The sequence below is a fragment of the Oryzias melastigma genome, linkage group LG4, assembly GCF_002922805.2.
Source record: "Oryzias melastigma strain HK-1 linkage group LG4, ASM292280v2, whole genome shotgun sequence".
Classification (NCBI taxonomy): domain Eukaryota; kingdom Metazoa; phylum Chordata; class Actinopteri; order Beloniformes; family Adrianichthyidae; genus Oryzias; species Oryzias melastigma.
The window spans coordinates 26,302,686-26,320,059 of NC_050515.1; the positions used below are offsets into that span (position 1 = coordinate 26,302,686).

The 17,374-nt window shown below is 38.0% G+C and overlaps 1 protein-coding gene across 1 annotated transcript in view; it reads left to right on the top strand.

The window, feature by feature from the left end:
* lpp (LIM domain containing preferred translocation partner in lipoma) overlaps window positions 1–17,374 on the top strand; it is a gene marked incomplete in the record, with an annotated part of 191,134 nt that overhangs the window by 129,312 nt on the left and 44,448 nt on the right. The window contains 1 exon segment of the mRNA XM_024279088.2: window positions 11,363–11,450. Within this exon segment, the coding sequence (XP_024134856.1) occupies window positions 11,363–11,450 (88 nt within the window).

The window sequence follows — 17,374 nt, forward strand, 5'->3', positions numbered from 1 at the left end:
TTCTTCAGGAATTGCAAATCTAGTTATATTTTTTTCTTTAGTTAATTGTGGATTTTTGCAGATCATCACATTTTGGGTAGCAGTCGTGGTATTTAGGGGGCATTGCCTCCCCATGCCAATACCCGGCCTTGCTGGTCAATTCAGCTCCAACAGAAAAGCTCAGAACAGTAATTTTACCTAAATTACATGAAACTGGAGGTTTTCTGTATTTAGAAGACTTTGAACAACTGCTTTAGTTTTACTATCTTAGTGGATTGATTCAAGTATAAATTCCATACATGAAAAAGTACTAGTATGACGGTGTCATTTCATTTGGTAACATTAGGGGAGCTCTGTGGTTGGTAGTTGTATTTGCTGTTGAGTCGTACAGATGTGAAATCTGCCTGACATTCTTGACATGTGACTCATCCTTGTGGTTCCCAACATTTTTTTGCCTTTGTGAACCCCATGAACTGTATTGTCATACCTCTCCACTCTCGTGTGGAGGATTCTCCAAACAATGCAAAAACAGTGTGTTAGATAGATACAAACAATATTAGGATAAAGGAACAATTTGAATTCGTTGACAAAATGTAGAATAGTGTTTTGATTAAGAATAGGTTTTCTGTTTATTTCTTTAAAATTTCTCTTTTGTCTTTTGGTTTCCAGTGCCATTTGTGATGCAGGACTTCATTTACTTATTTGTCAGAAAATGCATAAAAACCAAGCAGGATTTGCTGATGAACTATGAAAAAAATCTGAGTGTTGCCTTCCTGTTTTGATGCTTTTAAATCAGAACTCTGTCTTTTGCTTGTTAGTTCTGCTCAACCCCCACCTGAGTCCAGAGAGACGACACACAGATGTTTAAGCACTTGTTCATCTTCAGTGTTTGTGCTTTTGGTAGGAATGAGTCTACCTCTACTCTCGCTGACACAAAATGTCTGGTAGAAACACTTGTACCAAAGTTAATAGAGGAATTGGTAGGTTTTAGAATTGTTCTTACTCTAATATGGACATTTCTCCACATTCCACTTGAAATTTACCCCAATAAGACACTCCAGTCTGACTAACTCTGCACAGTGATATAAAGAAACCTAAACTGAGCAGCCAACTCCAATCATATTTAATCTGTTGTATAAGTGTTCCCAGTTGCCTTTTAATTATGATTATACAGTTTTTAGCTAAAAACATTTGTTGTTTTCTAGGAAAAGTTTGTGCAGAGCAGCAGGAGTTGATCAGAACAGAGTTGTGGGCAGGACAGTTGGCACAGAAGTAAGCCTCCAAGGTCCCCCAGGATCCCTTTGGTTGCATGCTCTCTCGATCCCTTACGATTCCAAGCTAACATTAACGGTGCAAAAAAAATATCGAGTAATATTGGAGCCATATAGTTTAGGGCCAGATCAGATAAGGAAAACAAAGACGTACAGGGATCTATTTGTCTGTATTATGAATAGAGCGGAGCAGGGAGACTTTAGCTCGCCTATTTCACTCGCAGCATCACAAAAGGAAGCTTTTTCAATTTGTATTTTGCCATTTTGGATAAAGAAATACTTCGAAATGCAGTTTTAATCTTAAACTCGTGTGCATGTATATCATGAGAAAAATGCCACAACAACATGTTAAAAACACCAAAAACATGATTTTCATTGGAGTGGATCTTTTCAAAATTTGATTTAGTTTAGAACTTGCCGGCTTATGAAATATATATGCACAGCAGAATTTTTTTTTTTCATTGAAGTTTACTTTGTAAAGGTTTCAGTCCCCACTTTTCTCACATCAAAAACTAGAGCTGTAGGTAAGAATCAATTCTGCAATATATGAGAATAATTCATTTAAAAATATTTGTATCGATTTAAAAGTTATTTAATTAATTATTTATGAGCAAACGTAGTTCATCGTCTTACTTTTGTTTTCCACTTGAACACAGACTGTATTACTTTACAGCACATTATTTTCGCAATCATACTTTTAGATCTTTTTGGTTAAAGCACATTCATTCTATGTTTTGTTTTTTTTCTTATATTAAAAAATATTTTGTCGTGGAAATCGGACAGTATTGTCTGTTCCCTTTATAACAAATATCTCCTAATTTACCAAAAGAAAAGCAGCATAAACTTGCTCGGATAAAAACAACTTGTGTATGAAAGAGTTGTGATCATTAAATAAAATTATTTTTTTTTAATAATTTTATTAACATGAAAGGTCTGTTAATATTCAGGTAGAGTTTTTTTTCTAATTTATTCTCTTTAAAGATAATTTGTGAAGAATTGCTCTGATACAGTCTTGGAATATATCGTGACATGTATTGTATCGTAAGACGTGCTTCAGGATAAATCTGTATCGCCAGACTTTTGCCGATACACACCTCTACTGAAAACCCTGGAATTCATGCACAGAATTCACATTAGTTTCTCACAGTGTCTTAGCACACTTTCTTCCTAAATTATTAGATTAGGATTTCATAGTTTTAAAGCATAAAAACAGACAACTTTAAAAGCAATCATTATGTTGGCAAGTTAAGTTTAAAAATGTAGTCCATTCCTAAGTCAGAAGAATAAATCAGTTTTTAGTTAATATTCTGCCAAAAACAGAATGGATTAGTGACTCCAAGAAAGTTGAGTTTACAGCTTTATTTGAGAAATGGTCAACATTTTTACACTTCGACATATAAGGAGAAGGTTTCCTGTTTATTGTTTATAAAATATGATTTTTAACAATTGTCCTTACATTTTCTCACCAACTTTTTGTTTGCACATTTTGAGATGGAAAACCAGTAGATTTTTTTCCCTCCTGTGTTTTAGAACATCTTAATTCCGAATGTTTTTTTTTTCTTACAGATGGTTTCATTCTCTTAACTTTTACAACTTTTACTTCTTGCTGTTCTTTACTAATGCGAGTTTGACTTCAACTGACAGACGACAAAGTTCTATAAATCAAAGTTATTTAAAGAAAGGAGTACTGAAGTATGTGAGAAAGACAATACCATGATTCTGTTTGTTTTGACAATCTTTTTTTTATTTTTTATTTGCGGCTTTTTCTCAGTGTTTTACTTTGTGAAGGAGTCCTGCATTCAATTATTGGTCAATCTCTATTTTCCATAGACATTACCTGGATGTATCTGCCCAACAAGGTGTCGTAATTATTTTTTATTGATTATTTGTCCTAAAAGTTTCATTTAGACTTCGTATACACCTAATTTCACTTCTGTTTAAATAATATTTTTGGTCAAAAATCTGAGTCACGGGCAGTTGTGTTGTCCCAGGATTATGCTCCTTCTTATCCTCTTGTCCATGCTGCAGAACTGTTAACCATTGTTGGATGTTGGTTGAATCCTAAGAACATTTGGATCGTGTTCCCGTGTATGCTTTGTCTGCCAGCAGCATCAGATCAATCCACTATTTTCATCCTTGTCACATTGAAGCGCATGTAGTGATGCTGCGTTATCATTGTGACTGACAGAGCAGATGCGCTGGAGCCCGTTTCATCCTACAGATCTGCGCGTTCGCTTGTTCCATCCTTTGGCAGGTGATGTGTGTAAATAGTTCCTGTTGTTCTGTCACTCTTTTGTTCCAGCTCCTCTAACAAAGGTGCAGATCTGATGCCCTGAAAAAACCTGCCTCTGCTGCTCTCCTTCTATCACTTTAGTCTGAGCGGGAACGACAGAGCCTGAGCTCTGTCAGGGCGTTAGGCAGGAGCACAGCAAGAGTCCCCCGAAGCCCTCAGCCCACCCGCCAGATCAGGTCTGACACAATGGCAATGCCACAGCGGGTGGTGTTCTCTGTCTCATTCATAGATGTGGCAGGCGGGTGATCATCAGCACTCTGGCTATTGTCTGGTCATACACAGACTCCGTTTTTTTAATTTATTTTTTTGTATGTGAAGTGTTACGGCATCACAGAACGCTCTCCAAATGATCTGAGGACATTTGCTGGTCCATCAGGAGTCTCTTTCCGTTTGACGTACAGATCAGTGGGAAATAGGTGCACCAGTTGCTGCTAAATTTAAGATGTAACCTCAGTGGAAATGCAACCGAGTGTCCCCGGGCGCAGGCAAAATAAAATCAAGGCAAACAGAAGTTGGAACATCACGTCTGCAGCACATATAGCTCCTTTAAAGTTCCTATTGTTGGCTTTGAAAGGCTGAACAAAAAAACTATGAGGCAATCATAAAGCATGCAGGGAAGCAATTTCTCTCTCTTATTCAAGTGAAAAATTATTCCATGCTGTTACAAAAGACTCTCTAACAAGGTGCTTTAAACTCTGTGGCAGTGCGTTGCTGCGGGGTGTCGCAGAGTGGATAAGTTATAAATGAAGCTTAAACTCAAAAGCCTCTTTCTGGTAATAGCAGCATTCCGCTCCTTCTGCAGTGAGCTTTTGATGTGGAGCTGAGATTACCTATGTTAAATTGTCCGCTTCTCTGTGTCAAAGTCAGAGTACAGGCGTAATGAGAGGAAGGTTGTCAACAAGAGCGCCTTCCTGAAGAACAAGTTTGTTTTCTCCTTCCTGCTTTCAGCCCGATTGTACATGACCGCTGTATGCTATTATGATAAGGATCAGAACTTAATGTGACAGCCGAGCAATACCAAACCATCGAGGAATGTTCTCTTTCATCTGAGCCTAATCCTCCGTCATCAGCTGAGGAAGCATGAGGTGCCAAAGACTCCACGAGCTCAGGCCCAGCTGCTCTCCGGAGAGCGCTTCTGCATGGCGGACACATTCTCACATCGAATGTGCTGATCCCTCTGAGTTAATGAGCCTTACTGTTTGGGTTTCCATTATCAGCCCACTCCAAACGGAGCCAGCGCCAGCAGAAGTCATGCATCATAAAGCTTGGACGCTTGCTGAAACGGAGTGGTCAGTAAACAGAACTCCGTCTCAATAAATGAGTTTACCAGATCATTGGCTGGAATCATTTCGCATGTAATGTGATGATATCAAGTTTGCGACACTACGTCTGTTTACTAGAAGGGAGAGAACAGCCTGTGCTTCATAGGGAAAGTGAGATCCTCCAATGTTGGCAGCAAGATACTCTTGCAGATCTTGTAAAAAGTATTTGAAGGAGATGTATTTGCAGTCATCTGATGGAGCAGCAGCTCAGAGAAACAGAGACCTGAAGCTAACTGAGCATAAAATAATGCTCATGTTATGAAAGATGATGAACAAAACTACACATTCTCTAAATGAATGCCTCTCATCTAAGCTTTTTCTTAATATATAATATATATAGTAGATATTAACCAACCAGATGGAAACAATTGACTTGTAGCTTGAAGAGCATTTGAAAACAATCACAACTGAATGTACAGGATTTTTTTTTTTTTTTTTTTTGTAGTTACCTTGACTTGTTTCTGGCCTGCATTTTTTCTTGAAAAGTTTTGTGCCCCCATTACGTGTCTTTTTTAGCTGTTTGTAATGGGAGTAGCCTGCCAGACAAATTTGTCAGGTCTATTAGAGTGTCCATGACCCCCTCCACCTGGTTGCAGTCCTCGTAGAAGGGCCTTCTCAAGCTGTATTTGCACCAAATGCGATTCGCCCAGCAGGTGCGTCCTGTTTCAATTTTTAAATCAATGTAGCGGCGCGACCAGAGATCCTGCACTGCAATTTGAGCATTGGGCAGTCTAGTAGCAGCAGGTTTCAGGCATCGCAGTGCAATTTGGGTGTCACAGATATTCAGAGTTCAAATATCTGAATATTCTCAAAGAAGATGTGTTGCGTCAAGCGACAGCTTTGACCTGTGATGTGTTGATAATCAGCAGGTGATTGTCCAAAACCAACCTGGAGGAGAATCTGATTGTTCTACTCTTGAAATTTGATTGTTTTCTTATTTGCATCAACAATGTACAGTTTCTCAATTTTATATTTCCCCTCCTCAAACTAATGTTGGACAGCAAGTTGTCACAGAGAGACAGAAGTACCGCTAAAAGCGATCGTCATTCAGATCCAGCAGGTGGTGAGGCTCCCCGTACTGGGAGAAACTTTGATCTCTTTCATGAACTCTTAGATAAGGCTTAAAACTTTGAAAACTCCTACACATGTCTGGAACGTCAAGTTTATCAACATATTTTTGGACAAGTGTCGCACAAAAAAAATTGACACCCATTGAAAGAGACATAAATTTAATGTGCAACTTATATACGGTGTAACACAACATCAGGAGGACTCTAGATAAACTGCATCTGAGTTTACCTCATTACAGGAGAAAAAAACAACTTAAAACATACAAAAGACAAAGAGAACATGATCTACTCTGTGAATATTTTGGACAAGAATGCATCTTGTTCTTCTATGTCTGGATAGATTGTAGAGAATGGCTCGAAAAACAATAAAGATATATCTAAGATGCAAACAGCAGAATATTTCAGCACTGAGCCTTAATACAGTATATATGCAGGAAAAAAGTCACCAGCAAGAGAAGCCCCTGATAAGGAAAAGAGTAAGGAAAACTGAACAAGATTTAAGCGACCGCTGCAGATAGAACTAAGCTGAATGGCAGAATCACAACCGCTTCCTCGTGCCTTATTGTGAACAGTAACACACAAATGTTTAAAGTGCCTGGTCGAAATAAGAGAACACAAGCTTGGAAAAACAGGAGACCTCTTCAAAAAGTCGGAAAAACAGGAACAAGAACTCAAAAGTAAAAGGGTTAAAAAGACTAAATCTTCATCTCACATGATGTCATCTTACTATTCATTAACCACCCTAGTTGACGTCACACTGCAAATTGTTCAGAATAAACTCAGAAAGGACATGACTCTCAAAAAAAACACACAAACCCTTCAGTAGACGACATATCCTCCCTTATTATTATTTTTGTGCAAAATTCACCTATTTCTGCTTTAAAAACCCATCTACAGACAAAAAGAAGGCTTGACAATGAGTGGTCCTCTATCAACTGCATTGAGCAGCATCTTTATGGAAGTCCTGGAACAAACAACAAAACAGCACCGACCCATTTATGCCCCCACTGTGGAAAACATATGTGAATTTAATTCTAGAAAAAAATGTAGCTCTCTGAGTGCTACAGACAATATATAGTTCAGCCAATAGGAAGAAAAGGAAAACACAATGACCTTTATGGACATGAAAATCTAACACAAAGAGGACAGCAGCATAAAAAAACACTATATACTTTAAACTTACACACAGAATTTACCATGGTCATCAGAACATCCCATTGCACATGACTGTCATCTAACAGGACATTCAATGAACTGACCATCATCACTGAGGAGTGGGACAGACTGGAGGAGAAAAGACACTCAATGGAATGCTGCAAGGATCCAATATGGACCCTAAACAAAGAAATACAACAGAACATAAGGAATCAAAAACCAAAGAGGAAACAAGAAGGTGAAGAAATGCTACAGAGTCCAGAAAATGCAAAGAACCACTCAACCTAACATAGAACACTAACTATGGTTCACCCAAATAACAAAATAGAACAAGAAAAGAAACATAATATTATTTAGTAACGGGATGAACGTTTAAGACAAAAACCGGATGAGTAATTTAAATGTAAGAAGACAAAAGAAACAAAAAAAATAAAAAAAAACAGGGCCTCAAGTCATCCATATCAGATCATAGTATAACGAACAATCACATTATGAGCATGGACAACATAAAACAGACCAAATGGAAACAACTTTTTCTTTCCAATCTGTGTCTTTGACCTTTTGAGTTTATATCAAAACCCTTGGGAATAAAATGAACATGAACTGTAGGCTAACCGATTTTCATGTTTCCATTTACCCCTTTGATACGATTAAACAAAAAATAAAGAATACTGCACTTGATTAAACTTACTATGTTTTGGGCCACCCCAATGACTCTATAGAGAGAACTGGACTGAGAGACTCCCTCCCCCCTCGCGTTCCAAATAGGAAGTACCCGCTGGTCCCAAAAAGCCAAAGAATTCCATGAATTTCTATAGAAAAATAAACCACTATTATTCAGTCATTTTATTTGTCAAAATAACCATTGTTGCTCTAATACCTTTTTAAACATGTATTCTAATCCTATTTATATATATATATATATTATTGGAAGTTATTCAATTTTTAAACTGACTAATCAGATGACTCAATAAAATAGGTGGCCAAGCATCAAATGTTCAAAGCGTTTGATTGACAGATTCTCCTGAGCCCACTTTTAGTGAAAGGGGTGTGGCCTTCAAGCATGCTCACTACTGATTGGAGAAAGTGGTCGAAAATTTAGACTTAGACAGACAGACCAATCACGGATTACTGAGGACGTCTTTTTCCAACATGGCGTTGCACATATTGTGGAAAAATGGCGACTAAATTGACTTAATTAGTTTAGAACCAGAAGTTCGTCGTTTTTTTAAGGGTGACATCTCACGCACTCTGTCCAGTTCTCTATATGCAGTCAATGGGCAACCCTAATCTTAAAATATCAACTTTTTAAATTCAGTTTATCACCTTAAAATTAATTAATGAACTTTAACCACTTCTTGTTGGATTTAGGACCATTCTAATTTTTATTAAATATTCCTTCTGTCTCTGGTCTCTGCAGTAATATTGCCGTTTGCTTTGTCTAAAATTTTATGACTCCGGTTAAAAATCGTCATTCTTTTAAACAACAACAAAAAAGCCTCTAACTAGCTAAACAGCTGTTTAAAAACTTTGCTGTTGTGTAAAATATTTAACATTATTTCAAGGCTAAATCCCACAAACTGTGACCTTTGAGAGGTGGTTTGTCCCTTTCATCTCTGTGACATGCAGAGGCAATATCGAAACAATTTACAGACCGTCACTCTGCTGTGAGACTTTTAATTCACAAGTGGAAAACATCAGAGACTGTTGCCCGCCTTCCCAGGAGTGGACGTTTCAGCAAGTTCACCCCAAGGTCAGATCGTGCAATGCTCTGAGAAATTCAGAAAACCCAAGAGCGACATAAATGCTTCATGATCCACATTTCTATAGTTCCTTTTTTACCATCTTTTGGTTCTCCCAAACACTTAACAATGTTTTTCTCATTCATACACAAACACCCACCCTTCTTATACATGCTTGCATTCTTTATACTCTTGACAACACCGTTTCTGTGCAATCAAACATCCATTAGCAAATGAGGAGCAGTGTTGGATTAAACACATGGAGAGGACAAAAGTCTGACACTTGCGTTGGTTTATTTTTTAAGTTCACAATATTGAAACAACCAAACAGAAAAGAGTTAATTATTTCTACACAGTTAAAACAGAAAGGTATGTAAAGAAACGATTCTGGCGCTCCATTGGTTTAGTCTAAAACGACTCCATATCTATGTCAATTAATAATTAAACAAGACAAAAACACATTAACTCCAGGTTATTGGAGTCATATAAGCTGTGATGTTATTGGGTGTAGATTGTTTCAGCTCTTTGGCTTGATTTTTTAGAGTTTAAGACTTAGTATGTGGCTGTTTCTACAAGGCTTCATTAATTTAATTTTAATGCCCTTTAAGGTCAACATGATATTTTATTTAGCCTCATATTTAAAACCTTAGAACTAAAAAAGAATCAGTTTTTGAATGAAACAAACTGAACAGTCCTGAAAAATCTATGTGGCCGGCATGTTGTTCGTGGTGTTCAGTGTGTTGGCCTTCAAGCTCAAGAAAACAGGTTTGCTCACATTCCAGCATATTAAAACCAAACTGGATATTATATCAACATTTGACCAAACAGAATTTTTTTTAAACTTGTAGATGATGTTTAAATGTAGTGAAGTATGGGAGAACTATTCAATCCTTAAAAAGTGAAGTCCTCATGTTAAAACATGGTGGTGGGAGTATAGTGCTGTGGAGCTTTTTCCGATTGTAATTTCTTTTCAGATCTTATAAGTGCGTGACTTATAATAAAAATAACTATATTTTGAGATATTGTTTTTTTTTAATCTGCCTTATTCATTGAAATCATGATAATGAACCATATTTAAAACTAAGTAGCAGTAAATCTGGATCTCTAAACCATGTACTAAAATTATTATGTGGAGGTTCTTCACAATCAGAAATAAAGCGGATAATAAAGCATCACTAAAAGTAGCTTTCCTATGCTAAGTGGATTTTATCTTTGATTTTTTTTTTGGTAGCTAAATACATTTTTTACACTTCTGGTGATCATCTTCCCCAAACTATCTAAGAATTTGTTATTATATCAAAAAGGATCACTAATGCTTTGTAAAAAAATGACTTGAATTTGTTCAGTATTCTTCATGAATTCCAAGCTTCTGGGATTATCAAATAGGAGAAATAGATCAACAATCATTAATTTCCTTTCTTTTTCAATAAAACTAAAATTTTATTAGATTTTTTTTAGATAAAACCTCTGACATGAAACCTCTAAAAGCTTTCTATTAAAGTTATTACATGAATAAAATAACACCTTGACAGCTCTTTGACTTGAGTAACAAAAGTTTCAGAAAAAAATAGTCTGAAGGTTGAATGAAAGAAGTAAACATTGCACATTGAATAATGACATGCTTTCTTACAGTCTGAATACAAAACATTTTTTTTTCAGTTAATCTTCTATTGATGTTTCATATTTATTTATGTGAGTGAGTAAAGCCTGGATAATTTAGTTCAAAACCAGACATTTGGACGACTCCCAGACGTCGCAATTAGGAGCAGCTCAAAGGTCAGCTCAGATTTTAGTCTAGGATGGAGTATTGAAAATCAAATCCACTGCGAAGATTCAGCCGGGTCCAGATTGAGAGAAAGTCTTCGGAGTGTCGCTGGGTTCCAAGACGCTTCAAGTTCAGATCTCCTGGGTGTCTGAAAAGGACACGCACCTGTGATGGGATCGTGCTGCAAGCGCTTCCATCAGCAGGGAGGGGGGTTCTCCGGCTCTGAGGATGATTGGCAGAAAATGTCAGGCACAACACAGCAGCTCGCACAAACACACAGCAGGCAGATGTCAGAGACAGCGTGATAAGGAGGAGGGCCGGCTTACCAGGAAAGGAAGGATGAGGCATCTTCAGAGAGTTATGTCACGCTTTTTCAGCACAGCTCTAAACTGAGCTCTTTTGGTGCTCAGTTTATCTGAATAACCATCTCCTGACCCATTTCCCCAACATACAAGACCTCAAAGATCCCTTTTTTTTCAAGTCTTTTGTTTTTGCTATTATTATTTCAGAATGCAGGGATCAGTGAAGGTCACAGCTCTTTTTTCCCCTGTGTGCGAGTTGCACAGAGGAGAATCTGAACCAGAGTCAGATATCTCAGAGGACAAAGGCAAGCTGAGAATCAGCCACTGCATGTTAATCGCGCTGAATGTGTTCTGTTTGACCTCGAGACCGGCTTCATCTCTGTACATTAAAATCCTGTTTTTGAAAATCTTTCGGCTTGAAGTGAGACTTTGAAGTGAGTTACTCTGTTTGTCTGTTTCTCAGGGCAGCGCTCATCCAGAGGATGAACTGGAGCGCCTGACCAAGAAGATGCTGTTTGACATGGACAACCCGCCATCTGAGGAGTATTTTGGTAAGATAGTTTAGCACGTTATGTTCCAAACAACACAACCGTATAGACATATATAAAAAAAAAAAAAAACTCTCCATGTGTGTGAATGTCAAGAATCACAGGAAATGATGTAGTTTAATTACCTTTTTCAGCATTTGGTTGATTCCATAAACATTTTAACCTCACACATGCTGCTGCTCCACAGGAAAAGTTCTGTTTCTTATTCTAGTCGTGTTCCATAACTATGTAACCAGGACATGACCTTTTGATCCAGCTCACAAAGTGCACCTGGTTTGCACCCGACAACAGAGATCTTATTTGTTGGTTTTACAGCCATTGCAGGTCAGATGAATCTATTGGAAGTGTCAAACCCTTTTATCCTTTATTGTTAAGCTTTTAACAGCATGTTAAAATCTTCTTCTTGAATCCTGGTATGTGGAGCGTCTGGTGAGGACATGGACATATCTGAGGTTGCTTTATCAAGCTGTGTGATGGCCTTTATTTTAGATAAGTTTAAAAAAAACTCAAACAAATGTTATTCTTGACTTTTCTGATTGTTTTTATTACTCTGGATGCAACATTTGACAAAAAAAAATAGATATAATTCATGCATATATTTAAAATCCTCCTTTGGTATCATATTGAAACTAAAGCAAATTTAATGGAGCTAAAAGAGCTAATTGATGGCATTGAAATTCAGACACAGCCGGGAATAAGTGGGAGTGAAGGTTTAAAAGTTGTTGTTTTTTTTCCTAGTTGTTGAGCATGGCCACTGAAAACAGGTACAAAGGTGAAAGAAAATATGAAGAAAAAATTAAAACTGAGTCTTCTGCCTTAGCACATAAATAAGATCGAGCAGACAGGAAGTGTTCATAGGTGAGGCACTAATCATGGCATAAGATGCCCGATCTTCAAAATAAAATATCTGTTGGGGCTCTCACAAGAATAGACAATGGCCTCCATCGTTTCTGCTACAAATAGGTATTGCGTACAGGCTTTCGGGGCCTTCAGTTCAACTTGCTGACCTGCTTGTTGATTTAGTTGCGAAACAAAACAACGTGAGATAGTTGGTTAATGGGATCAAAGTGGTGCTCAGTTTCTTTGATTTGTCTGCCGCGTGATCCTTACAGCTGGTTTGGCCTCTTTTTGAACACTCCATCCATCAATTCCATCCATCTTCTAAGCCACTTTATCCCTTTTGGGGTCATGGGGATGCCGGAGCCTAACCCGGACACTTCTGGGCGAAGGCAAGAAACACCCCGGAGAGGTCCCCAGTCTGTCGCAGGGCCACAGTCACACACCCATACACAATCACATTCACACCTAGGAGCAATTTAGAGTAATCAATTAATATATGAAGCATGTTTTTGGAAACCGTCCTGCAAAATAGAAAAAGAACACTATAATTTTAAGAAAGAAAATCACTAGAAAGTAGTAAAGAGATCTGTCCATGCAGGAGCATTTTTTACTTTACAATAAATTTTGTAAGAAATCAAAGTCTAGAAAGAAAATAGTTCCACAAAAGCATTCAAAAGGGAAAAATAAGCTAAAAATGCTAACTGATAGTAATTGAATCTTGTAAAGCCCGATAACAAGTATATTTTTTCTAATTCTAACCAAATGGTTTGTATTTTTTCAGCTTTTATGTACTTAATTAATTCATTTTGATTACAGTGACAAAAACTAAGATGAATCCGTGTTCCTCTTCTACCCCTCCGGCTTCTAGAGATGCGGAAAAATAGTGACTAAAATCCTTCCCTACTCCCTACATAGTGCACCGTATAGTGTGTTTGCTATATAGTGCTGTCTGAATCTGCAATTCAAAAATCAAGTGCCCTAGAAGATTCCTAGAAATTTTTATGAAAAACCGGCGTGCACTGATGTTCACTACTTTAGCGAATATAGACCCAATGCATTGCGTTTGGAAAATGGTTGCGTAATAAAAGAGTTAAATTTTTAATTAACCATCAACATTTTTATCATCAGAACACAGTCACAAAATGATTGGATTTTCACTTTGTGAAATCAATGACGTCATACTTGTCGTTTAAAAAAGTAGTGAGCATTGTGTCTGAATTGCTTTTAAAATCCAGGGCACTACATAGTCCTGCTCTATATAGTTTTTTTTTATTAGTTGGGGATTAGGGTGGCAATTTGGACATAGCCAGTGTCGTCAAATGTATACCTTACTACCACTCGATGATGTCATCAAAAGTAGGGTTTGGATTTGGCACTATTGTAAAAAGTGGAAATTTATCATTTTAGAACAAAATGTGAGCAAAATGAGAGTTTTAGTACAAGTTGACCCATCTTAATAAATCCTCATAAAATGTAAAACTAGCACATATTCTTAAAACATAAATACATATAAATGTTTGTTTCCAAAATAAGGACGAATACTTGTCTAATATTTATATATTTATTAAGCTTTAAACAAAAATACATCCTTAAATTTGAATAAAAAAACGACTGTGTAATTTGAGTTTTCGAAGACTTAAATCAAGTTTTTCTATTGTCAAGAGTTTGAAGAAAAATAATTATGACTCATTTTAGTAGTAATTTACTTATTTCTATATTATTGAAGCAAAAACTTCTCAAATGTGCTAATTTTGAGAAAAGCTTGGAAAGGTGCGGACCAAAGACTAAACCTCTAGACCTTGTAAAATATCTGGAATGTCTAAAAATAAGGTTAGAAATCTTGGCAAATGTCAACTAGTTAACAGTGCAGAAGTTAAAAATTGATGTGGAGTTTGTGAGTTTCTATTTACATACTGCATAACTGTTTCCTCCATCACTCATTTCAAAAATACGAAGCAGCAAATTTGTGTTCCTCAAGTCCGAGGGCAGAATCATCTCTCATAAATCAGGCCAAAAGCAGAGATTTTTATCTTGTTCAATCTCTGTTCATTTAAATCGCTTTTACAACAATGTCTCCTCTTTTAGCTGTGAATCTCCTGATTGAATTTTCTTCTCACCTGAATAAAAAACAAATAAATTTAACTGCCAAGATTAAACAAAACGCAGATTTTAATGCTATTTTGCAAAATAGGATTGAGAAGGCGAGGGCTGTGTGCATTTGTATTTGATTTCTATTTTTCCGCCCTCTGCACACTCAGCTGTCAGAGAGTGCCAGCCCTCTGCTGCTCTCTCTTCTTTAGCCTTTAATCCCCTTTGCCCTGGAATTAGTTCCCATGCCCATTAGATACCTCATTCAGTGCATTCAGTGGGGCTGTGCAGAGGCTTTATATCAGCACATAATCACACATCGCGCCATGATGGCATGTGTAGGTGTATTATAGCTACAGGGATGTGTATTTAACTGGTATTAAAGGATATTCAGCATCACGTTGGTGCGCACTCATGTAAAGACCTTAATTGGTTCACATTAGACGGAGGTCAAATGGATCTCCTGGCTTGAGTTTAAGTCGTTTTACAGAGGAATGGTCTCGCTGGCCTAATTCTTGGGTCGACCTGCGAATAACAGACTTTTGCATGAACTCCATGTGCGTGCAGATGTTTGTCAGCTGTGAGGCTGACTGGCTGCTAAAGCGAGGACACGGGCCACATGTTGCCGGAGCAAGTTAGGGATGCGCAGCTGACGGCAGCTGGCTGCCTCCAGAGCGCCAGGGGAGGCGAGGGAGGGAAGGGAGGTCATCTCCTGGTGAAGCGAGGCTACGGACGAATCAGCAGAGAGATGGAGTGGCGACCGAGTTGACTGCTGGGACTCATTAGGAGGGAGTTCAAGGCGCATGCTGCTCTCAAATCCACAGAGCCCCGCTCCTCCCCCGCTGAATAATGTTCAGAAAGTCGCCACAGTTTGGTTGAAAGCAAATCTGCCCGGCGTGTTTCTTACTGTATATCCATGGCTGTAGGAAGATCAGTCCCAGAGCATGAGACTTTTGTAATTACAAAGAATCTAATGGCACGCAGGCCTCTTCTTCTTTTTTAATGGGTACAGGGGGAAGCAGGGATCGCAGTTGTTGAAACCCTAAGGCTAGTAATTAACAAGATTAATCAAAGTGGGGCTGCGATCTCTGGCGCACCACTGGACTGGATCATTGTCTTCCTCTTGCAAACTTTTATTGGTGTCACTAATGTCTTTGATGAGCTGCTAATCTGAAACAGCCACAGTAAGTCTTCATTGGTCCAGAGGGGGTTAATTGAATTGAATTAGCACGCCGCTCTTTATACACTCTGACTCTGTGATTTATTTAACAGGGAAACTTTTCTTTTGCTTTACTGGAGCTTCTCCGTTACACAAGCGTCTGGCGACATCATTGGACCAGCCTTTGAAGACTTTTTTCTGGTGAAACCAGCGGAAAGAGATCAGTCGCGTCAACTCTGAAGGCAAAAAAAAAAAGCCCAGAAACCTGAAGATGGGAAACAATAAAAAAACAGCTTTTCTTATGAGAAACCCAGTTTGGAAGCCAGACCCCCCTCGCTCCCCCCACACCTCCCCATGATTGAAGCTTCTTTAAAAAGCAACTGATTAGTCCTGATTTAGAGTTCCAGATTAGATTTGAGAAATCTGAAAGAACCTTTTCTCCAAATGTCATCATCCGTCATATTTAATCCACTTAGGTTGTGCGTAGGTGTTCTGTGTTTGTGGAAATCTAATAAGACACAGCTCCTCAGCTTGCAGTGGAGATGCCTTGGCTTTTTTGCATCAGAGAAACTTACAATGTTTTGTCATCGCTACATTTTTGTCAACCAAAACCAGGACATAAAGCTGAATAATTGAAAAGCTTACAGACTGCATTATTCACAATTAGTGACGATGATACTTATGCGGCGCGCTTCCTTGTGCTGCGGAGAATCATTTCTTCTTTTCGCACAAAAGTGACAGGTTGAGGATTCTTCCATGTGCTCCCGACTTCCAGTATCGCACCGTATGGAACCGAATTAAGATTTTAATATCCAATCAATATTTATACTGAGAGCTTTTCCAGAGAGATTTTTGAGCAGCGACATTAATGTTATTATCAAATGGATGAGAGGCAGTCAGTGGAAATTAGCATAGAGCTTCATACAGGCGCACCCAGGACTCAGAGCTGTCGGGAAAGCTTTCCTCTCGTCTAGAGTTCGCCTTTGTTTTCTGGTGAGAGCCACAGAAGAAAAGGCTGGCTCTGCCCGTGATGTCAGCTCATAATTTACAAGACACATGGCATGAAAGCTTCATGAGGAATCTTGGAAGAGATACAAATGGCAGTGTAGCTTCAGTGGCACTACAGGCCGGAGAGCCGGAGCATACCAACCAAGGTAACTGGGTCAGAAAAAAGTTAGGGCCCACACATCGTGGAGCTGCCTGCTGTTCTTCACAGCCAACGTCCCGACTTAATATATTAATAGACCTCCAGTTTAGACAGCTTTGTGCATTGTCTAAGATACTTGAGTTAATTTGCATTTTACTGAGGTCGCCCTCAGCGGTCTCTCAGGAGTTTCCTTTTAGATGTGCCTCCACATGTCAGAAAAGTGGGATGTGTGTCAGAATATAAACCTCTGCTCCTAAAAGAGACACCCCCACCCCTCCACTCTGCTCCGCGCTTCTCCGAATACACTCCACCCCAAAAATATCAGATTGATTTGATTAGATTTTTTTTTTTTAATACAGGAAAAAAAGCATTTATAAGTGTGTACATGAAATAACTGAAAAGGGGAACACTTATCAATTACAACAAAGTACTTTATTAAAGTCTTACAAAATATTGACTTTACAGCAGTACAGCAGTTAATCTTGAAATATATTATTAAAAAAAGTTAAAGTTTTCGAGACAACTAAATCCTTGGTTATTCATAAAATGCATTTTCTTGATCAAACTCCAATTAGTATACATCTGTTTTTAATATACACATAATCTTAGTTTACCTAAATTAGTCAAAACCTTTAAATTGCAGTGTTTTTGAAAATATGTTTCAGCTTCAACCTTTTGATTTACTGCAGCTGA